The sequence below is a fragment of the Curcuma longa genome, chromosome 14, assembly GCF_044706935.1.
Source record: "Curcuma longa cultivar G26 ecotype Majalengka, Jawa Barat chromosome 14, ITB_CL_G26_1.1, whole genome shotgun sequence".
NCBI classification, from domain to species: Eukaryota; Viridiplantae; Streptophyta; class Magnoliopsida; order Zingiberales; family Zingiberaceae; genus Curcuma; species Curcuma longa.
The window spans coordinates 7,840,404-7,862,557 of NC_133874.1; the positions used below are offsets into that span (position 1 = coordinate 7,840,404).

At 42.7% G+C, this 22,154-nt stretch overlaps 5 protein-coding genes across 8 annotated transcripts; 3 read left to right on the forward strand and 2 right to left on the reverse strand.

The window, feature by feature from the left end:
• The first annotated feature begins 123 nt into the window (after positions 1 to 123).
• On the forward strand, positions 124 to 587 carry LOC141844845 (10 kDa chaperonin, mitochondrial-like). Its single transcript, XM_074732827.1, has one exon. The coding sequence runs from the start codon at positions 124 to 126 to the stop codon at positions 439 to 441; it is 318 nt and encodes a 105-aa protein (XP_074588928.1). The 3' UTR covers positions 442 to 587.
• Positions 588 to 1,843: 1,256 nt separating this feature from the next.
• Positions 1,844 to 4,208, forward strand: LOC141845589 (uncharacterized). Of its 2 annotated transcripts, XM_074733652.1 has the most exons (3): positions 1,844 to 3,068; positions 3,141 to 3,174; positions 3,250 to 4,208. In XM_074733652.1, exons 1-3 carry the CDS (start codon positions 1,921 to 1,923, stop codon positions 3,916 to 3,918), a joined length of 1,851 nt encoding a protein of 616 aa, XP_074589753.1. In that variant the 5' UTR covers positions 1,844 to 1,920; the 3' UTR covers positions 3,919 to 4,208. The 2 variants fall into 2 exon arrangements, with proteins under 2 accessions (XP_074589753.1, XP_074589752.1); XM_074733651.1 differs by having other exon boundaries at positions 3,141 to 4,208.
• Positions 4,209 to 7,251: 3,043 nt separating this feature from the next.
• Positions 7,252 to 7,954, reverse strand: LOC141844943 (large ribosomal subunit protein uL24y-like). The gene has a single exon (XM_074732926.1). It carries the CDS (start codon positions 7,894 to 7,896, stop codon positions 7,441 to 7,443), a length of 456 nt encoding a protein of 151 aa, XP_074589027.1. The 5' UTR covers positions 7,897 to 7,954; the 3' UTR covers positions 7,252 to 7,440.
• Positions 7,955 to 8,615: 661 nt separating this feature from the next.
• On the forward strand, positions 8,616 to 13,902 carry LOC141844942 (protein SUPPRESSOR OF K(+) TRANSPORT GROWTH DEFECT 1-like). 3 transcript variants are annotated; one of them, XM_074732924.1, is made up of 9 exons: positions 8,616 to 8,751; positions 8,866 to 9,329; positions 10,653 to 10,758; positions 12,114 to 12,312; positions 12,684 to 12,752; positions 12,849 to 12,923; positions 13,003 to 13,101; positions 13,316 to 13,471; positions 13,556 to 13,902. In XM_074732924.1, the coding sequence occupies exons 2-9, from the start codon at positions 8,954 to 8,956 to the stop codon at positions 13,679 to 13,681; spliced, it is 1,206 nt and encodes a 401-aa protein (XP_074589025.1). In that variant the 5' UTR covers positions 8,616 to 8,751; positions 8,866 to 8,953; the 3' UTR covers positions 13,682 to 13,902. The 3 variants fall into 3 exon arrangements, with proteins under 3 accessions (XP_074589025.1, XP_074589024.1, XP_074589026.1); XM_074732925.1 differs by having other exon boundaries at positions 8,672 to 8,696; XM_074732923.1 differs by having other exon boundaries at positions 8,616 to 9,329.
• A 5,906-nt stretch (positions 13,903 to 19,808) lies between these two features.
• Positions 19,809 to 22,154, reverse strand: LOC141845088 (DELLA protein SLR1-like). The gene is made up of 2 exons (XM_074733129.1): positions 22,030 to 22,154; positions 19,809 to 21,929 (listed from the first exon to the last, which is right to left on the reverse strand). Exon 2 carries the CDS (start codon positions 21,880 to 21,882, stop codon positions 20,035 to 20,037), a length of 1,848 nt encoding a protein of 615 aa, XP_074589230.1. The 5' UTR covers positions 21,883 to 21,929; positions 22,030 to 22,154; the 3' UTR covers positions 19,809 to 20,034.

Below are 22,154 nucleotides of genomic sequence, written 5' to 3' on the forward strand. Positions count from 1 at the left end.
AACAGCTGGATCAAACATGAAAAATCACTACCTAAATGGCTAAATCTCAGCAACAATAATACTGGAAGAAGGAAGCCAAAGAAAAAAAAAGAAACTACTGCCTACCGGATCCGACGCCCAAATATGGAGGAAACCGGACGCAATCAGCAGCTGGGGCGTCTGATTCCGTCCCTTAACCGCGTTCTATTCGAGAAGATTGTCCCTCCCTCTAAGACCAGTGCCGGAATCCTCCTCCCAGAGAAGACGAACAAGCTGAACTCTGGAAAAGTGGTAGCAGTTGGTCCTGGGACTCGTGATCGTGATGGGAAATTAATCCCTGTCACTGTAAAGGAAGGAGATACAGTTTTGCTGCCGGAATATGGTGGGACTGAAGTTAAACTCTGTGAAAAAGAGTACCATTTATTCAGAGAAGATGACCTACTTGGTACTCTTCATGATTGAATTTTTAGCAGATCTATCTCAGTTCTCTCTTAGGTTGTCTCTAGTTAGCATTGATGAGGATACGTATTAAGAGCAGAACTCTTGTAATCCTTTCCGTTTGCTATTAAAATCAAACCCAAGTGGTGGAACAATTACTGTTTTGATAAATTTAGACATGGTTCGCTACTCAAAAAAAAAAAAAAAAAAAATCAGATCTCAGCGAAAACGGAAAATCAATTCCCCTTGGCCCTTACCGCTCGCCCCGAGGAAGAACGAGAACGCCCAGCGAAAATCTCAGCGAATCCGCAGTGAACTCCCGGTCAGGAATGCCGCCGAGGAGTCCTCCCGGTCAGGAACGCCGCCGAGGAGTCCTCCCGGTCAGGTACGCCGAACGCCCCGGTCAAGAACGCCGCCGAGGAGTCCTCCCGGTCAGGAACACCGAACGCCCCGGTCTGGAACGTCGAACGCCCTGATCAGGAACGCCGCCGAGGAGTCTTCAAATTCGCGGGCTCGCCTGGTGCCTGCTTGAGCTCGCTGTCGCTGCTCGTGTTGAAGAAGAGGGGAGATGAAGAGGCGAGATCGGGCGTTTTTGAAGAGGCGAGATCGGGGGAGAATGCGAAGGGACAGCATCGCGGATGCAGATCGGGGCTTTCCGGATCGGATTTTAATCTGTCATCCATTAATCCTAAATACCCTAATTAGAGGTGGGCCCCAATTAAAATTGGGCCCTAGGCATAGGCCTTACCGGCCTATGCCTAAAGCCGGCCCTGAACTCAATCACAATTCGCGACTACCGATTTTCAAAGAGTCCGTGGTGGAGGGCGGAAGCGGATAATCATAGTATTTGATGAGGTCTTCGAAGTTTCCAAAATCTGAAAACTTCAACTATTGCCGTTTTCCGTTTCCGTTTCCACGTTTCTCGTTTCTTGTGTCTCCAAATTTCCAGACAGCATAGCACTCCAATCAAGTCTCAAACAAAGTCTATTATAGAATTCTCCTATTTTGTAAGAAATTATTTAAGAAATCACACGATAACAACTTTCCCATTGCACCAATATTCCCCTATAGTTTCAACTCAGTTATAATTAAATAGTTTGATAAAAATTAATAATAGTTAATCAAAATTATTTAGAGCAATGAGTGTATTTTCAATATATAAAGTGTTTTTAATTTTTTTAAATATATTTTTTGATAATAATGAAAATAAAGTATGTTTTTTTAAAAAATTTTGGCCTTTTAATAAATGATATTATTGAAAGAAAAACAATGAAATCGATTAATGGTCGAAAAGAACCATTTTGAGGAAGATATAATTATAGATAGGCTAAAAATAAAAATAAATAAATAGAAATTTGCTCAAAATAGTAAAATATAATTAAAAACACCTCCTTTTCTTTTCTCTTCTCTTCTCCGCAAACCCTTCTTCCCTTTCCGTAAAATCCGCCCAATCCGATTCCGTCGAACGAGGCCAGGGGAATCCCCTTCCCTGCAACTCCGATCATGGAATCGGCGCTGGCGGTCGCCTCCGCCACCGGCTACGCGGACTCCACCGAGTCCTCCCCTCGCTCCCGCGGCGGCGAGTCGTGGGACGAGCCCTACTCCGCCCTCGCGGCGCCGTCGTCGCGGCTCCGAGTCATGTGCAGCTACGGCGGCCGCATCCTCCCACGCCCCACCGACAAGTACCTCTGCTACCTCGGCGGCGAGACGCGGATGGTCGCCATCGACCGTAGCGGCTCCCTCGCTGACCTCTCCGCCAAGCTCTCCCGCGATCTCCTCGGCGGCGGCTCCTTTTCGCTTAAGTACCAGCTCCCGAACGAGGATCTCGACTCGCTTATCTCCGTCTCCACCGACGAGGACCTTGAGAACATGATCGACGAGCTCGATCGCATCTCCGCCACCCCCGCCGCCGCTCGAGGCGGCGGCGGTTCGACGCGCTCCGGCCGGCTTCGCTTGTTTCTCTTCCCCTCGAAGCCGGATTCGGGGACTTCGTCGGCGATCGGGTCGCTGATCGACGAGTCAAAGTCGGAGACCTGGTTCGTTGACGCCCTCAATAGCGCGATTAGCGGCTTAGGCATCGACACCCCTCGCGGTTCCGTCGAATCCGCCTCCGTCAACTGCCTCGTCAGTCTCGACGACGATCCCTCCTCTCACTCGCGCGGCTCCAGCGGCCGACCGCCCGTCCTTCCTCGCCCTGAGTCCTCGGGGAAGCTTGGGCGTCACGGCCAGGAAGTCCTTTCCGTCCCCAGCTCACCAATGCTCGACAAGGGTTCTTCATTCGGATCCACCTCGTCCGCTCCGCCTCTCTCCAATCTTCCGCCCATTCCGGTTCCGACCATCGATCGGACCGCCGATCAACGCGTCGCGGGGCTCGACGACCACTTCTCCCGCACGATCCCTTCTCCCGACTCCGCCACCAGCCAAAGGGCCGACGAGGGTTTCAAAGATGCAAACTTCGCCGCCTACCATCACCACCTTCCACCCATTCCTCTCCCGGCCGCCTCTGCCGCCTCGCCCATCATCTCCCCAACTGAAAACCTGCACAGAGACTTCTCCGACGACGACAAATCTGACCACGGCGGATTCCGAAAGCCACAGCAGCCTCCGAAGCCTACTCAGAACGACGCCATCATCACTGATCCTGCGCCAAGGTATCATCTTGCTCGCATCAACTAGTTGATTCACTAAAATTGAGTGAAATTTAATTCGATTCCTTCTTCCAGGTCAATGTATTCAAATCCAATCTCCGATCCAAAGGTACCTTCTGATCCTAGCTATCTCGTGCCGTCGCCGGCCGTAGACACCCCAGCTTATGTAATGCCGTCGATGCAGCCGGAGCAGCTGCAACAACAGCAGCAATCCCGTCTCCATCTTCACCACCAACAAGCGCAGTTTATACCACCGAATCAGCATTACATTCACCACCCGGCAGCTGCTCCGGTTCTCCCAATGCCGCCCTACTACTCTCTGATGGGTCCTCCGGTGCAGCAAACGCCGCAAGCTCGCCCATTCGACCCCCAATTTCCCTACATCTTCATGCCGGTTCATCCGAATTCGCCTTACAATGTCTCAGCAGTGCACCCCAATTTGGCTGACCCGACACCATTACTGTCTTCCGCGAAGCCGGCAGCCGGAGCTCAGGGGGCTCGGGCGAAGCCTCCCGAAGTGCTACAGAGTTTCTATAGGACAGCAGCACCTGCCCCTGCAACTGCACACTCCGCATTGCAACAGCAATTGCTCCATGTCACTGCCAACCAAGCCCACCCTTATGCAGGAGCAGGGTTTCATGTCATGCAGGTGCAGCACTCTCAACTGACTCAGCCATCTGCTACAATGGCGAATTATGGCTACGATGTCGCCTCCGGCCACCCACCGATCTACTACTCTCAGGCCGCACCACAATCAGCATTGCCCCGGCAGTATCAGACGGCCGGCACCGCGCCTATGGTTCCCGAAGGAGCAGCAGCTCCCGGAGATTCATATTCATCTAGATTGCCATGATCTCTCCTTGTTGAGTTTGAATGGAGTAAGTAATCTATCCATATGACAGCCAGCCTTCTCATTCTGAGACCATTCATTGTGTTGTTTAATCCTTTGGCTTGTGTTCATTGCTTGTGTGTGTGTGTTTGAAAGGGTATTATTGTTGTTGTATGATGTCGATTGTGATAGGAAGAGGGTTGAGGTTTCAGTGCCTTGCTCTTAGAACAAACAATCATGTTGCTATTCTATTGTGTTTGAACAAGTTTTGCCCAAAATTTAAGTGGATTTTTCTCTTCTTTATAGATCATTAATTTTTTTTCTTGTAGAGAAAAGAATAGTTTGTTCTTGTGTGATGATAAACTTAAGAATCCTTTGCTGCTGTGTATTATTCTTTGATCAGTGGATTGATGAACAAGTTTTGCCCAGTATTTAAGTGGATTTTTCTCTTCTTTATAGATCATTAATTTTTTTCTTGTAGAGAAAAGAATAGTTTGTTCTTGTGTGATGATAAACTTAAGAATCCTTTGCTGCTGTTTATTATTCTTTGATCAGTGGATTGATGCAGTGATGAAAGAATAAGGATTAAGTAATTGTTGAGGGATGGATTAGACTGTTGCTTATTTTAATATAATATATTGCTGTAATTTTGATGAGTTAGAACGATTTTACTCAGAAGTTGTAATTTTTTTTTTTGGCATTTAACGTTAGGGCTGTAAACCCGAGTTTTAAATGACCGTAAATACTTGTTTAGTGTGACTTTTTTTACTCGAATTTTATTCGTTATTAAATTCTCAATTTAAATTTATTTAATTGGTCATTAAACTTGATTATATAAATTTATTTATTCAATTTGAAACTTTTTTTATTTATTTATCATATTATAGGAATTTTGTGATGAATATAATTCATAAATTTTATTTGTAAATATTCTTCATAAATATTATTTGTGAATAATTCATAATTTCCATTTTTTTTTTAATCAATGTATTCAAGTTTCATGATTCAATTATATTATGGGCGTAAGGAGCGGGTTACGGTTAGTCAAGTCCGAAAGCCACCTATCAGGTCTGGCCTAGAGCATCGCAGAGCCGAGCTGGATCCTCGAGTCGGGCTCGGAGTATCATAGAGCCCAGATCGAGTCAGATCTCCAGTACTTCGGCCTCGAGTCGAGTCTTGCAAGTCGAATCGGAGGAACCGGGTAGGACCCGATGACAGTACTTCTCCAACGGAGCTGTAACCGGATCGAGGCTCATCCTCTCGACTACTCGGTATCAAATCCCCGTGTCGTACCCGTTGAGCAAATACTAGGACCGAGCCGGATCCTCAATTCGGGCTCAGAGCGTCGCGGAGCCTAGATCGAACCGGATCCCCGGCACCTCGGCCTCGAGCCGAGTCGACCCATTCGGGACGTAAGGCACGTCGGCTTCATCGTTCTGCCCTGGCCCAATGCAGACTTTTTTCTCGCAAAGACCACTCTCCCATCATACGGTTGTGAATGCCCCCCTGCCACCAATTATGGCAATGGTATGACAGATGTACGTGACATGACTCCTCAACACTAGTCAGCGAGGAATATGGGCTGACTATACCATACCTTCTGACACATTCATAACAGTGATAGGACTCCCGTTATATCCATGATGGAACTTGATGCTCTAGACTTATATAAAAATTGGTTACTGGAGGGGGGTCTGCAATCTCACAACCCTTCTCTTTTCCTCTTGAGTTGACTCCATGAACTGATTTTGACAACCTCACGGTGTTTGTGAGTGCTAGTCCCAGGAGCTTCGTGTCTCCCTCCCCACTCAAATTAGCTCAAGTGAGGTGCTGAGAAGGAACAACACATCTAAAAGCGGATTTCAATAGGAACAGATTAATTTTGAAAGTAACCAACTCAATTTCATAGAAATTTCTCATCTGCCATTAGGATTAATCCGAAAGTGCAAGTAGTAGTCCACACGATAGGCCAACAATTTCAATGGTTCAAACGCGAGAGATGAATTTTTTACGCTCCTTATATTTTGAATCCTGAATGCATGAAAAACTCTCATATGTGTATACAACTGCACCATAGCTCGAGGGACCACAATTTCCATTCATGAATATTAACTAATTGAACACATCTATTTAGATGAATTTCTTTCGATAAATAATTGATCTAAAAATATTAGACTGCTAAACCTACCCCTCCCCGAATTAATCGGTCCAAAAATTAAATACCTAATATCAATTAAAAATATAAAAATAATAAAAATAAAAATATAATTAAAATTATAATTTAATATATTATTCACTTATTCATTAAAGTGACTTAATATATATTATACATTGAACGAACATGAATTAACTCTTACCAAATTAAACATCAAAACTCCCTCATGAAGATTTGATCGATGTACTCCCCTAATTAACATTAATTTTTCAACGATGAAAACAAATCGAACATTTTGTTAATTATGCGACTCGGATGTGTTTTGTAAAAAATATTATTAAAAAAAAAACTTTCTAATTTCTTTACTATGTTTAATACGCTAAAAATATAATTAATAAAAATTTCTTTTATCAACAAAATCATGTATACAAGATTTTAAAAAAAAAAGAAAATAATATATATTTTTTCATCTATCAGAATCCTTTTAGCCTCTTAGAGGAGGTCAATTCGATCGAATTCAGCAGGCCAACCGAATCAATCGAGCTCAAGTCACACAAGGTCAAACCAATCGTATCCAACCAAATCGACTAATTCAGCACAAATAGTTCGGCTAAAATGTTCAAATCACCAGAATGAAGAAAACAACCAAAGATATCGATCGATCCTTCCATACCACAATCCTCCTAGAACAAGAACAATCAATCCAGATATCAGTAGCATCTAGGTCAAATAGGCCTTCATTGATCACAAGTGACCAGAAAAGATGAACTCACCAATACCATTGCCAACCTCACCAAAACATTTGAATTCAACTTTGATAATATACCAAAGGATTAGGGTTCTTAAAGGCATATAGGAAGGGGTTGAATCTCTAACCAAATTCTGTACTTGATTAGGTGATTTGAGGACAAATTTGTAGGAAAGATATGAGCATAAAAGGTTGATTAATCAGGAACCATTTGAGCAATAGAACAATAACCTATGATGAACAATCTTAAAATTTACTTAATCAGATTGCAGAAACATGCATGGTCAAGATGATTCAGATCAGAATTTATGGGCATGACTATGATAACTAATTGATTCCAAACAATATCCAGTTGCAAACCATAAACTTCTAATCCATCCATAATGAAATCAAGATTGGATGATTGATTCTGTTGAGCTGATTTGAGTTTCTAAGAGCATTATTACCAATTGCAGAAATCACAAGATGCACGCAATGGATTTGAAGGAGAAAGTAGCAAAAATTTAAGCAAAGCCCAAAGTTCAGAACTATTTAGCGTCTCAGATGCATAGAAAACCCTAAATATCACAACATCGAATGCTATTGCATAAGCTGGGAAGAAGAATTTTGATAAGAGAGGAAGAACCGACCGAGATCGATGAGATCAGTCAATCTCCTGGAGAGAAGGAGCTCCGCCAGCGGCGACTTCGTCCACCGTGAACTTGCCCTTGGACTTGTCGGCGGCGCGGCCGCTGGCCTTGCGATCCAGGAGGGCCTTGCGATCCTTGTCGAGCTTGAGCTTGGTGATGACCACCTTGGAGGGGTTGATGCCGACGTTGACGGTGGAGCCGTTGACCTTCTCGCGGGTGATGCGCTCGACGTGGATGACCCACTTCCGGCGGTAGACCTGCACGACCTTGCCCTCGCGGCCCTTGTAACTGCCGCGCACCACCTGGACCTCATCGTCCTTGCGCACTGGGACGGACCTCACGTTGTACTTGTTCCTTAGATCGGTCGAGAGAGGCGAGCTCATGAGAATCCGCCGGACGCTGGACGGGGCCGAGAAGTGCGCCTTCCGGCACTTCCGGCGGGAGCTCGACACTCTCGGGTTGAACTTCATGGTGGGACGCCGGCGGGAGGACGATGCGGATGCGGCAGCGGCAGATCAAAGGAATAAGCTGGAGACGACGGCGCAGAGGGAAGATATATTCTCAAGCTAAATGGAATTAGGGTTTCGTGGATAAAATGACTACTATGCCCTTGAAGTTGGTTCCGGCCCAGCTTGAGTTGGGCTGACCTTGGCCCAGCTCGGTGGGATTTTTTTATTTTTAATATATAAAATTTAAAAAGGTAAAAATAAAAAAGATGCGTATTATTGTTATTATTACTCATAAAATGATGTTAAATAAGATGAAGGAATTTACTATGATATATTATTATAATTACAATAATTTTAAAATAATGTTGAATAAGATGAAGGAATTTACTTAATATTTTATTTATAATCATGATTATAACTAAGTGCAACATAATAGGATCATTTAGCGAGATTTTCAAATGGGAATAATATTTGATTTATATTTAAAATTATCAAATTGGAGTCAAACTCTAACTCACGTATTCCAAAGGGGTGGGACCCTTTTTCATTTTCACCTAAATAAAAAATAAACAAACTATTTCCAATGACAACTTTTGAAATTTAGATTTTTAAAATTGTAAATTTTTTAAAGGAAAAAAACTCTGTTTTCTCTTCCTTTAGATACGACAAAAGATACGACTGGGACATGGTGTGACGTAAGTCGTGCCTGAAAAAGCTCGAATTTTCTGCCGCGACTTCCCCCACTACACGATCCTTTCCCTCTTTTCTCGCGCAGCTCCTCGCGAAGTCGTCGAAGGATTCGATGATCGAACGAACTCGAAGTCTAGTGGAATCCTCGATCCATGCTCGCTGATCTAAATTCCTTTCCAAATTCTCGTATAGATTTGCTATCGGCTGTTTTTTTTGAGGATTGAATTCTAAGTCTAGGGTTCTTCAGATTCCTTCGCCTTCCTTTTTGTTTCCAATCGGGATTGTTGCTGCGATGTATAGCAATTTCAAGGAGCAGGCGATCGAGTACGTGAAGCAGGCGGTGCAGGAGGATAATGCCGGGAACTACGTCAAGGCCTTCCCCCTCTACATGAACGCCCTCGAGTACTTTCGCACCCACCTCAAGTACGAGAAGAACCCAAAGATCAAGGAGGCTATCACCCAGAAGTTCACCGAATACCTCCGCCGCGCAGAGGAGATCCGCGCTGTGCTCGACGATGGCGGCGGCTCGGGTCCCGCCGCCAACGGGGACGCCGCCGTTGCCGCGAGGCCGAAGACCAAGCCCAAGGATGGCGAGCGTGGCGGCGATGACACCGATCAGGCGAAGCTCAGGGCGGGGCTCACATCCGCGATCATAACGGAGAAGCCCAACGTGAAGTGGAACGATGTGGCGGGACTTGAGAGCGCCAAGCAGGCGTTACAGGAGGCTGTCATCTTGCCCGTCAAGTTCCCTCAGTTCTTCACTGGTGTGCTTTTTCTGTAACTTCATAAGACGCCCTTTGTTACTTGAATCTTTTCTTGCTAACTTTTTTGTTAACGTACCATCATCACTAGTCTTGAAATGAAAATTTATGGATTGTTATTCAGGGAGAACTTTGAAATCATTGATTCCCCATCAACTCGTCCACCGAACATCTGCAAGCCCTAATTGTGTTAATCAAGAGTTAAAATGACTTGGATGTAGCTTCTAATGTTACTCTTCATCCTAACATGTATGCGACAATAGGAAGAGCTTTAGCGTCTCTTCATCCTAACATGGAAGTGACACTAGGAAGAGCTTTAACAAGTAACAATAGGAAGAGCTAGTTCTTAATGGTTTGATTGAAAGAATTTAAGGGTAGAAACAATGATGAATGTAGAATAATTTTCGATGAAAGAGACTGGAGATGGGAAAAGTGAGCTCCTCACCTGGTTTTAGGATTTAAGAAGATACGAGAGAGATGCAGGAGTTTTAAGCACTTAATTTATTTCTGAAACTAGATGTTCTGTGTTTGAAAAGTTTCACATCATTGTTTTATGCTCGTGTGAGACAATGCAAGTTAGCAAGGATTATTCATGTAATGAAAGGTATGGTGATATTAAGAAGGACTTCACCCGAAACACATACATAAAAATATGGGTAGCTTTTGTTTTAGTTAGGGCTTCTGCCTTATATAAAATTTAGTGGCGTGGAAAGATCCTGATGCTTGATCCAATATCACATTTGCCAACTTTTTTTTTTTTTAGTTGGCACCAGGTATTCAGCTTACGCCGACTAATCCTGGGGGTGACCGGTCCGACCCCACGGAAGTTTCCCACCGGTCACATTTGCTAACTTTAAACTTAGCATTTATGATATGATATTTTTTTAAAGAAAATTCATTATTTCTACAACTTTGGCAGCATAATTGTGCCAAATAGTTCACTGTTCATTAATTAAACCAGCAAGGCTAGAATTCAAGAGCTTTTCTGGATGGCAGTTATGAATATGGAACAAGCTACACCAGTGAATTTAGGATAAGAACTGTTCTTTTTTAGTGGATAGTTCAACTGTTGGCATTTTCCAACATGATAATATACCAAATTGACCATAGGTACTAGAATGTTTTGTTTTTCCATGGAGCGTAATTATTTTGGTGCAAATTCTTCTTTTGATGATTTCAGTTTTATTTTTTTATAAGGGCATACGTGTAAGTTGGTTTGACATGTCTTATAAATTGTTAATCAGTTCTAGGTGATTAACCATTCTTTGGCTTTTTTGATTGTGCATCTTCTCAATCAGTAAATTACCTCACTTTTGGAAAGTCTAGGCAAGCGAAGACCATGGAGGGCATTTCTTTTATATGGTCCACCTGGAACTGGAAAGTCATACTTGGCAAAGGCTGTGGCCACAGAGGCAGAATCAACTTTCTTTAGGTTAATTTCTATCCACAAAATCTGTTAATTAAACTTTTAAAAGAGAGGGAGTAACATTACAATGTAGCTGTTAGTACTTGGTATATTCCTGTGATCTAAGATTCATTTTTTGCGTTTCATTTTTTTTCTTCTTTTCCTTGTAAAGCTTTGTTGTAATTGGTTGCTCATTATTTAGAGGTTTTTTTGGGGTCATCCCTCATTGCAACTATGTTCTAAACCGTTTGGATTAACAAACTTATATTTTACATGTCTGGTAGGATTTATTTTCTATACATAGTATGTGCTTATTGGGACTTGTTTATATATAATTCGACGTATTCCAGTTTTAACCACTTGGCTATGGTTGATGTTGCTTAATAGGCAGCTTGCTGCCAGCATTTTGCTAGTGAAGGCTTTCAGCCTTTCACTGATGGAGAGTGTGAGTTTTTTTTTTTTCTTTCCCATTGTCTACAATTTGATGGATGGCTGGTTTGTTGGTAATTTATTTTTCTACCGAGCATGATAGGTCACTGTTCTAGATCTCCCCAAAACCAGTAAACTCTATATGCTAATGAAAGCCATTGTCTGTTTCCATCTTGAGATAAATTAAAGTATCACAATTTCTCCCTATCCAAGGCATGACATATTATGAAACCCAAGGACAATATCTGAAATTCAATTTTGGTGTTCTGATGTCAGCCTAACCTGAGCAAAACCCTTCTTTCCATCCATGATCCATGTGTTTAATAACTTTCTTGCTCAGCAATGTAAAGTGACAAATAGAACTAGTTTTGATGTCGACCATACTGACTTACCTTGATCATCTTATTGACCTAGGTTTAATCAACTGATCTCTTGAACTTTGACAGTATGGTATGACTATTCTTGAATTCCATAATAACTAAATATGGGAAGTTCCACTGGGGCTGTAGATAATGGAAAGTTCAGTTTGTCTCCTGGATAGGATCCCCATGGCTATGTTGGATGCCTCTTTCAAGTTCTGCAGATCGGGAAACATATTGCTAGGTAGCTTCATTTAGTTAACCTCTTGCATATATCACTCTTAGTATGGTTGAGTAGGTTGACGCTCTTGATATGTTTCTTGTTCTCTTTGATTATTGGTTTTGAGAATAGTAGAAGTTGATTGGCAAAGATGCTTAAATCACAATTTCTTAGAGCAACATATGAGGCTTTGAAGTATTTTTAACTGCTTGGTTGGAGGAACCCTTGTTTAACTTTTCTATCATGGCCCTGTTTGTATAAAATAACAATTGGAATTGCTGGTTTATGTACCTATACATGTTTTCTATTTTTCTTAAATAAACGATTAAAAAACAAGTATCTGAACACTACCTCATGTTCTCAAACTGTTGCAGTATATCTTCATCAGACCTAGTATCAAAGTGGATGGGGGAAAGTGAAAAGTTAGTTGCCAATCTTTTCCAAATGGCTCGTGAAAATGCACCTTCCATAATCTTTATCGATGAAATTGATTCTTTGTGCGGCCAACGCGGAGAGGGCAATGAAAGTGAAGCTTCAAGGAGAATCAAGACTGAACTTCTTGTGCAGATGCAGGTAAATTTACATAGCCCGTGGTTTTCACCCCTGTTTCATATGTATGCTTGAAGTGAAGTCTTTTCACTATTGTTGTACTGGTACATCTTAACCGATCAAAATCACAAATGGAATTTGTACTCCACGTATGTGCTTGAAGTTATCGAATCTGTGCTATATATGAGGATACCCACATTTAAGTTTAATCGTTGTCGTTGCCTGGTAGTTCTGGCGGTTGATGATATTTATTCTTGTAGTTCTCTTACACTCAATTGTACTGTAGGAATTGATCCGTATCATGTTTTTGGTTAGTATTGTACTGTAGTTCCATAAACTTCATGTTTTTCTGACCTTTGTGTTGTTTTCCCCATTGGATTTTATGAATCTTGCAGGGTGTAGGAAACAACGATCAGAAGGTTCTTGTTCTTGCTGCCACTAACACACCCTACGCTCTGGATCAGGTTATTGGTTTAGAGATCCTTAATTTGTCGGCGGTGCCAGTCGCCTTCCGATGGGTTTAACCGCTTTCATTTTTTGTTGCTCAATTGCAAGCACAGGCAATCCGGCGACGCTTCGATAAGCGAATTTATATTCCTCTTCCTGATGTCAAAGCCAGGCAACACATGTTTAAGGTATTCACTAGGACCATAGCATTGCTGTATGTTTGTTTAGTCGTCGATGATCTATGTATCAGTTCCCACTGTTTCATAGGTACACCTGGGAGATACTCCTCACAATTTGAGCGAAAGCGACTTCGAGTACTTAGCCCGTCACACCGAAGGCTTTTCTGGTTCAGATATTGCTGTTTGTGTAAGTGAACTACTAACTTCCTTTCGAGATTTGATTCGTCACCTCAACAGCCTCATGAAATTGTAGTTGATCACTACGGAAGAGGGCATTGTTTCGGTTTCATCGAGATTTGATTTTTAGACGACTAATAACTTTCCGCGTCTACGAAATTGAATCCATTGAGTTGTTAGTGGTTATGGATGGCTGATTGTGTTCCTCCTGCATGGCTTGACAGGTTAAGGACGTGCTGTTCGAACCAGTTCGAAAGGCGCAGGACGCTATGCATTTCTACAAGACCAGCGAGGGCATGTGGCTGCCATGCGAACCGAGACGTCCGGGCGCCATCCAGACCACGCTGCAGGATCTCGCTGCCAAGGGTCTCGCTGATAAGGTGCGCACAAAGCTCTGTCGCCCTGCCATGTTCCTTTCTGTTCTATCGTTGCAGTCCGTGGAATTAACCTGAGTGCACGAACAGATCCTCCCGCCGCCGATCACGCGAGCGGACTTCGATAAGGTACTGGCGCGGCAGAGGCCGACCGTCAGCAAAGCCGACCTAGAAGTCCACGAGAGATTCACAAAGGAGTTTGGCGAAGAAGGCTAATTTGAAAATCACATTGATTTATGTTCTAATTTAAGCTTCTTCTTCTTTTCTTTTCTATGTATACTTTTGCCTGTATAGTGGGACGATAGATTGCTAAATTACTCTTGGAATGTTCCTCTGCCTCCTTAGCAACTAAACTATCGAGATCTGAGTTTGTTCTTGTGTGTCTATGCAAATCACCATGTTCGATCTAAATTGATTGTAAAATGTTAGGGTTTGAATCTCAATGTTCGTGGATTTAATAAATAAATGGGCCATAAAGGCCTAATAACGTACTCGATAAATTTTCACTTGCAGCTACCAGGACCAAGAAGCGGCGGCGAAGGCGGTGCCGGCGGAAGCGACTGGAGCGCGGGCGATGGTGTCGTACTGGTGGGCGAACGTTCGGATAACGACAGGCGTCATCCTCGGTGGTGTCCTCGGCTTCTATGTCATGCACCGCGTCGAGACCAGCTACAAGGTGCCGCAAGTTCCTCCCGACTCTTCTTGGTGGTCGATTAGATTTGTGGTCGGATTGCTGTTGCTTGCAGGAGACGATGAAGGAGAGGCTTAGGGAGTACGAGCAGGAGCTGAAGCGAAAGGAGCAACAGCAGCAGCAAGACGAGGTCTTATCGGATCCTTGATTCTCGAACCGATGTCTTCGATTGTGGAGTCTTAAATCTCGAATAAAGGTTTCGCTTCCGAATTTTCAACTTGCCATTTGTTCTTCCTGGCTCAATCAACCCTAGTTTTTCGTCTCCTCTCGTATTGCAAGGTTTGTTCTTTATAAAACCCTATATCCACCAACTGTGTCTTTGAGAGGCGTTGTGGCAGACGTTTATGGAACTACTTCCCAAGTGTGCTTGAGGAAGAAGACAATATCGTGTATTGGGAATTTGATTTTGTTGAGCATGTTATACTACTGATTAACAGACCTGCTTTTGCTAGGAAAGCATACGCTTTGCTTTTTTTGTTATTGCAGTTTGGTTGCTGGAATAAATGCTATCTACACCATGAATTTTTTATTGGAATTTCACTATACACCACGCTTTTGTTGTTGTAATCTTTCATCAGTTTTAGTAAAAATTCTCATCTCGGTGGATGGAAGATGGTGAGCTGCGTGTGTTTGTTGGTAACAGAATTATTTTGGGGCTTATACTCGGATTATAGGTATTTTGAGGCTTAGGCTCGGGTGCGCTTTCCTCTGAGCACCCTTTGATTTGCTAGAAGTACCATATTCTTTGCCATGAAGTCTTTGAATATATGATCAGCATTTAAGTAATGGACATGCCATTGCAGGCATCCAAGTTGATTACTTAGGAGAGCATCATCATATCAAATATGTGAATTTCTTTTGGTTTGGCTTGACCTTATTTGTTACAGATTTTAGTAACCCTAATGGTATAGAATGAGTACTGCCTGTTGGCTAACATCACGACCGGTAGACAGTTTGAACAAGAAAACCTAGCGTTAGTTTTTTTCTTCTCTTTTTCTCTTCCTTTTTTAACAAAGACTGAGAAGGGCTGTGTTAGCTAAGTGTTAAGTGTTACTTATTTAATTGAGATTCAAAGCATATGAATGTCAATTAGCCTTTGATTTCACGGTTGTCATCATATTGATCAAATAATGATTTTGTTCCCCATTCAGACCCACAACAAAATAGGTCCTTTAATTAATCTTTACATGTGTTAACGCTAAAAAATAAATTTCTGCGTGAAGCATTAACATCAGATTGTGGATTTGGCTCTGTTATTATTGAAAATCAATCATCATTCTTGTTCCGTATTTTGGCATTTCATATGTTTGATATAACAGGTCAGCATTCTCACTTAAACTGAAACTGTACTACAATTGAAATATTAAATATGAGTATGAAAGAAAAATGCCATGATACACCAACATTTTCAGTCATCATTTTTGAGTTTCTTATTTTGAACACAAAGTAGTATTTATGGTACTCTATTTGCATAATTCGCAAATGTTCTAAATTCTAATTTTTGTTGCAATGTTGCTATAATTTCAACTCTAGTAAGCTAACTAGACTTTATCCAACCCCCGTGACAATTGATTCTAAGGCTTGTATCAAATTTAATGGTTATTTGAATGTTTATTTAGGACTTATGTTGGTTTGTGGCTGAAAACTTCTTGTTGAGAAGAAAAGCCTAGTCATCTGATTGTAGTGATAGTCTAGGAGATCAACCACACTATTGATTGCATACAAATTTCAGCATTGTGCACTAAATGTTTATGGTACCGTTTTATGACTTTATGATCAAGAATAATCATGAGACCGGTTTCATGATTTGTGTAATAACTAAATATACAATCAAATGATGCCAAAAATATCTGAATTTTCATTAGTTTAACTAATGAAATACAATCATATATCTATACTCATTTGGATTTCATTTGCATCTACTTAATGGGATGCGAGACATATCTGATTATAAAAAAATTCTAGTTCTAAACTTTGGTACTGTCCTTTATAGATCAATATATCATTATTTGATATCATGCTCCTTGATGTCTCACTTCATCTGTTCTTTTCAGTTATTGTCAAGCTTCAAGACAGTTTCTCTACTTGAACTGCTATTTCATCATGGTAACCTAGAACTTACTCAGTTTAAATATTACGTTATACATTTTGATATTACTATTTTATCAAAATACTATGGTATCACTGCCCTCCAAGGAAATTAAAACTTGGGCCAAAAAATATTATATCGACTAAGTTCACAACACTAAACATTCATCTTCATATCTTAGGATCAGAATTGATAGGTTGCAGATTTGTTACTTAGTTGAAGAGAAAATAATGGCTGCTCATTAAAAAAGGAGCTATCTCAACACTTGTTTTTAATGAGTATATATAGTTGCAACTTTCTTTGAAAATTCCCTCTTGGAAGATCAAATTGCTATGTTCCTTTCTATAAACAATCAAATAGAATGTGCTGGGTACTAAATCAGTTATTCAGTGCCAAATTATGTCAAGCTGCAAAGTATGATGGCCATACTAAAATCATTTTGACATCCATATGCTCTAAGAATGTAAGTTATTCTCCTCCTTTTCTCTATGCTACATGTGTTTGAGACACCATTACATTTCTTCACTCTACATTTTTTTTGCTCACCAGCATTCTTGGAATCATGTATTTCAGATAACCAGTTCATTTAATTTAGTCTAGAAGTTATGTAGAAATATTAACAGCTGTAGATAATTTTTTTTTCTGGGTCCCAAGTAGTACTTCTTTGTTCCTCTTTACTAAGCATGCCATCTGAAACTTGAGACATGATGACGGTTCAAGGCTTGTTTGGATGATTCACTTGTCTTTTTGTGTCAATAACTGAAGGGACGGTGGTAGACAATTTTATTTTAGGATTTTTAACAATATCTTATACTTGTATGGTAAGGTATCTAAACTTGAATCATTATGGCGGATAAATTAGATTGAAAATATGATTCATATTTTTCCATGGAAAATTATTGATTTGCTAATCTATACAGTCTGTTAAATGTGTTGGCAGTTTAACCAGGAAGTAGCCTTTTCACAACTCGACAAAGAGGTGAATGTTGTTTTTGTCGAAGTTGAAGGGAAACAAAATTGTCCCTCGTCCAAGTATGCATCCTAACATAGTAGTTTATTGCATGCATACATCTTGGAAGAATATTGCATACGTGCATTTGCAAACTTTCTGACCTGGAAATTTTTTACCCAAAAAGATCAATATGCTAGATTAATTAAAACTGTTTGATCTGGGCTTCAAGGTCATGGCTAGAGGATGAAGAGGGATAAGAAAGGAATAGGATTGAGAAAGGGAGGAGGGAGCAGAACAGAGATGAGAGAGATTTTTCCTGCTCTGTTTACTTGAAAATGGAGAAAAGAAGGGAAGAGCAAAGGAAATGTCTAAATTAGACCTTGTTCTGTTGATGAGAGTTGGAGGGTTAACAACAACTACATCCACTTTTGGATGGAACCAAATCTGGTGCAGAACTACTCCCATCTTCCTCCTTGTTTGTTCTTCTACCGCAAAGTAGACAAGGGATCATTCTTCCTTTCAGCTTCATTCCCTCTGCTTGAACTCCATTCCTGTCAAGTAGACACCCTAAATTAGGACTTTATTGCCAAACTATGTCAAGCTGCAAAATTGTCTCCTAATTGGTCATTTGTTTTTTAGTAATTTTATCGGCACTGGTATACTACTGGAAAACATTCAGTATGGCTATCTGGCCCAATATTGTTTCAACACATTGATTTCAATCCAACATTCACCATTCCCTTGATGCTTGCAATCTTGTATTTCGAACTATTGGTTCATAAATTATGTCTACGTTCTGTAAGTGTATCAAACAACTGAAGTTAGTACTTCTTGTCCTAAATTGTTTTTGTTTTTCTTCCTCACATAAACATATATCTGAAGCTTGAAAGATGGTGACTTCATCCTGTTTATATATGCACTGTTCTTTTAATTTGGTTTAGTTTGATGTTTTTGTTCAGGTACTTCACAGACCCTTTCTTTCATAATTAAAGTGATAATGATAAACACTAAAAAATAGTTTGATTTAGATTGAACTGCATCAATCAGGCAAACTTGAATCTCTAAACAACAAACACAAATGGTTGCCTTTATACATGAAACTTTAAATATTCTTTATGGATGATCATTGTTTCATGATCTTGGAGTAAAAATTATGCTTATGTCAATTTTATGCCCTGGCTGGTAGAAGACTTTTTAAGACAGGCCCAGTGACTTTAGACGGCAATAATGCAAGATGATTGTTTTTTAAGATAGCGTGTTTAAGTTGCAATATTATATATATATGGGTTTAGGTATTCTTTAACGATATAAAAAAATAAGAGAGCTCAAACAAATTGCAATTAAAAAGGGGACTATAAATGCTGGTCCACTTGCATGGGCACATTGATATGATATGTGGATTGACAAAGAGATAACTCCTCTGCTGTGATTCCTTCTCCTCTATTATTGTTTTTCTTTTTTTCAGAATCCTGTGGCTTCTCTATTTTAGCCTTAATATTGCTGTATTCATGGCCTTTAATTTTGTTTTGTACTTTTAATCGAAAGAGTGTCCTTTATCATTATTTAGTTGCGTACATTTATCTTCTGTTCTTTGTTATTATTTTCATTATTATCTTTCATTTAAATTATGAACTAATCGGGCACATAATTATTATACATGTTATATCAATTACAATTTTAAAATTATTGTAATATATATTTAATATATTTAAAAATATTTATATTGTAATAGTTATGATTTCATAATGATTACAATATGAATTCAATTTCATTCATTTACTATTCACATTATAACAGTTTATAAAATCATATTTGCTACAACAATTGTAACAACTGTAATTTTATAATTGTCATAATGTGAATTTATCTGTTCCTTTAATATTTATGGTGTAGTAATTATGAAATGATAACTCATTATATATGGTAGTGGTTATGATTTTATAATTGTTACAACGTATTAGATCAATTTAAAATTTAAATAAGAGATTTAGATGAAAAAATAATAGTGAAAGCAAGTGTTTTTGATCATTTGAATCAAAGAGGTATTTGTTTTTAGTTTTGCCCTTCATATTTAACCAATCATCAAATTAGCATCTCATTATATATTTTATTTTAAAAATATTTTTGCTGCTATAACTTTAACAGTAATAGAGTAGTAGCTACTTCATTCTAATTAAAATAATTATACACAAAATATTATTATATTACAATTTTTTTATATAGATCAAAATTATATTAATTTGATTAAAATATAATATTTTTAAATAAATAAACTATTTTATTTTATTTAGTTGTAATAATTATAAAATAAAATTATTATACATGTCATAGTTATTCTTTTATGCATATTCACCCAAACGAGTGCGTGTGATCTGGCTCGCCACTTTATGGTCTTCTTCCAGGCTGCAGCATTCCCGCGCACAAGATCCCGATTGGAAGTGGAGCGTGGGTCCACTGGGTGGCCCCCTCCCCCATGGCCCACCGTCTTTTTCCTGACCCCGACAGGGTATCAGATTGGGCTGCTACGACCACCACCAGGTTGATTCCCACTTTGTTGTAATCCTCTTCCTTTTTCGGCTCTTTCGTGATTAATTAAGAACTAAACTCGTAATTATCGTAAAGCTTCCTTGATTTATTTGGCTAATCGGAGATTATTATAATTGCGCTACGTAGATCGACACTCAGAGGAGGGAGTTAAAGAAAGATTTGACATGAGAGGAGAAGAGAGGAAGAGGGCCCAGCGGTCCCGAGGTTGCGGACCCCACGATGAGACTGGTGGGGTCGGGCGAGGGAAATCGGACGGTTGGGAGCGAGCGAGCGAGCTTGCGGCGTCATGGTCAGCCGGCGGCGACCCGCCAGGCGGAGGCGGCGATCAAGGGGCGGGTGTGCCAGCCGAGGGTGAGGCAGCCCTCCCTTTCTTCCACTCTGTAGCCGTCCCCGCCGGCGAAGAGGGCGAGCAGCATGCTCGCCTGCTTGAAGGCGTTGGAGCCGATGGGGGCGGACTCGAAGCCGGCGCTGGTCATCCTTCCCCGCCACTGTGCCAGCGTCTCGTGGCGCTCCGTCCGGTCAGCTCCCTCGTGGGCCACCACGTTGCAGATCTGCCGGCCGAGGTACACCTCCGACATCGTTAGGTCCCGCCCGCCGGCGCTGTCCGCCGCCGCCGCCGCCGCGGCGCCGCCCTCCAGCGAGTCGAACATGGTCGAGTAGTAGTGCAGCGCCTCCGTGAAACGTTCCTGGAACGTCCCGGCGTTGTGGTTCGCTTCCTGCTCCACCACCGTCACGATGCGCGGGCGCACCGCGCGGACCGTTCTCAGCACCTTCTCCAATGACCCGGGCCGCGCGAGCAGCTGGTGCAGCTCGAGCACCGAGTTCACGGCTACTGCCTCTGGCTCATCGACGTCGTCCGCTCCGACGCGGTCGTCGGTGTCTTGGCCGAGCAGCATGTAGGGCTCCAGATCCGCTAGGCTAGTGGCCACGAAACCGCGGTAGTGGAAGTCCACGCGGATGGTTTCGGCGAGCTGCGCCAGCTTCCATCCCACCTCCTGAAGGGCGTCCGAGTTGTCCGGCTGAGGCGGACCGATGCCGGTGAGACGGAACGAAGGTGGGCCGCCAGGACGGAGGGCAAGGGCCTGAAGAAGGGCCGGCCACTGAAGCCCCTGCCGCATCCCAAAGTCAATAACGTGGACACGGCGGCAGCCGGCGAAGGCCTCGAGGATTGCTTGGTTGGCGGTGAAGTGCGCGAACTTGAGATAGGGGCAGCTCTCGTAGAAATGCATATGCAGCATGTCGTCGAAGGCGACGGAATCGAAGGAGGAGCCCGCGCCTCCCCGAGGAAGACGACGGTATATGCGGCGGGCGAGGGCCTCAGCGAAATAGCCGGCGACCTTGCGCATGGCACCGCCCTGGGAGGCAGCCAGCACCGAGATCTGCTTCACAAGCGTGTCCGACGCCTTGAGGTTTTCCTGCTGCACCGCCTCCGCGCAGGCTAACAGCGCGTGGACGAGGCGGATCCCGGCCTCTTGCGGGTCGACTACTACCACCGGCAGCGGGGACGCGGCCGAGGTCGCCGCATCCGTGGTCGAGGACGACGACGAGGGAGGCGAGCTGCAGAACTTGATCCTCTTCGAATCCCTCGGCGACGGCGCGACATCCAACTGGGAATCAGAACCGAAGGCGAATCGCCCTGTAGCACGCGCGGCCGGGGGAGCAGGGGCTGGCTTCGGGTCATAAACTTCCGCCGGTGCGCGCCGCGTGACAAGGGGAAGCTCGAGGAGGCGATTCTGCCGGTCGAGGGAAGAGGAATCGTCGAAACGCGGCGGCGGCGGCGGCGGCGGGAGTGGAGGAGGAGGCGCGTTAAGCTCGGAGAGGATGTTGTCCACCCAAGTCGAAATATCCGACGGGTTGTAGTGAACGGTGTCCGCTGCAAGGTGGGAAAGGAGAGCGTCGTCGCTGGCCGCGATGCCGTTCCCCATGGCCATCTCCGCCTGCTCCAGCTTTTGCGCGACATCCGCCATGTCCGATGACCGGACCTTGTATCCCAGCGCCGCCAGCAGCTCATCCACGTCCTCATCCTCCGCCCCCACTCCCATCATCGCCTTCCCCTTCTCCTGCCCTTCTCCTTCAACCGCCCCTCCGTACCAATCCCCTCCCCCGAGGACGCCGCTCCCTGGGTGCTCCCGCTTCATACTGCCAGATTGCAGGCGCCGCCACGACGACGAACTACTCGCAGAACCTGGAAGAAGAAGAAATCAGGTAGAACACAACAGAGATTTCTCGAAATCATTCACCAACATCAAAAAGTTTTGATATTTCTCGAAATAAAGGATCCGTACCAGCTCTCCGCAAAACTTTCTGCTAGTTTTTTTTCTTTATACAGAAGTTCGCCGCAGTCTGCTGCTCCGCTAGAACACTGCAAGAACACTACTCCCAGCTGTCCATCGCCATGTATAGCGAGCTG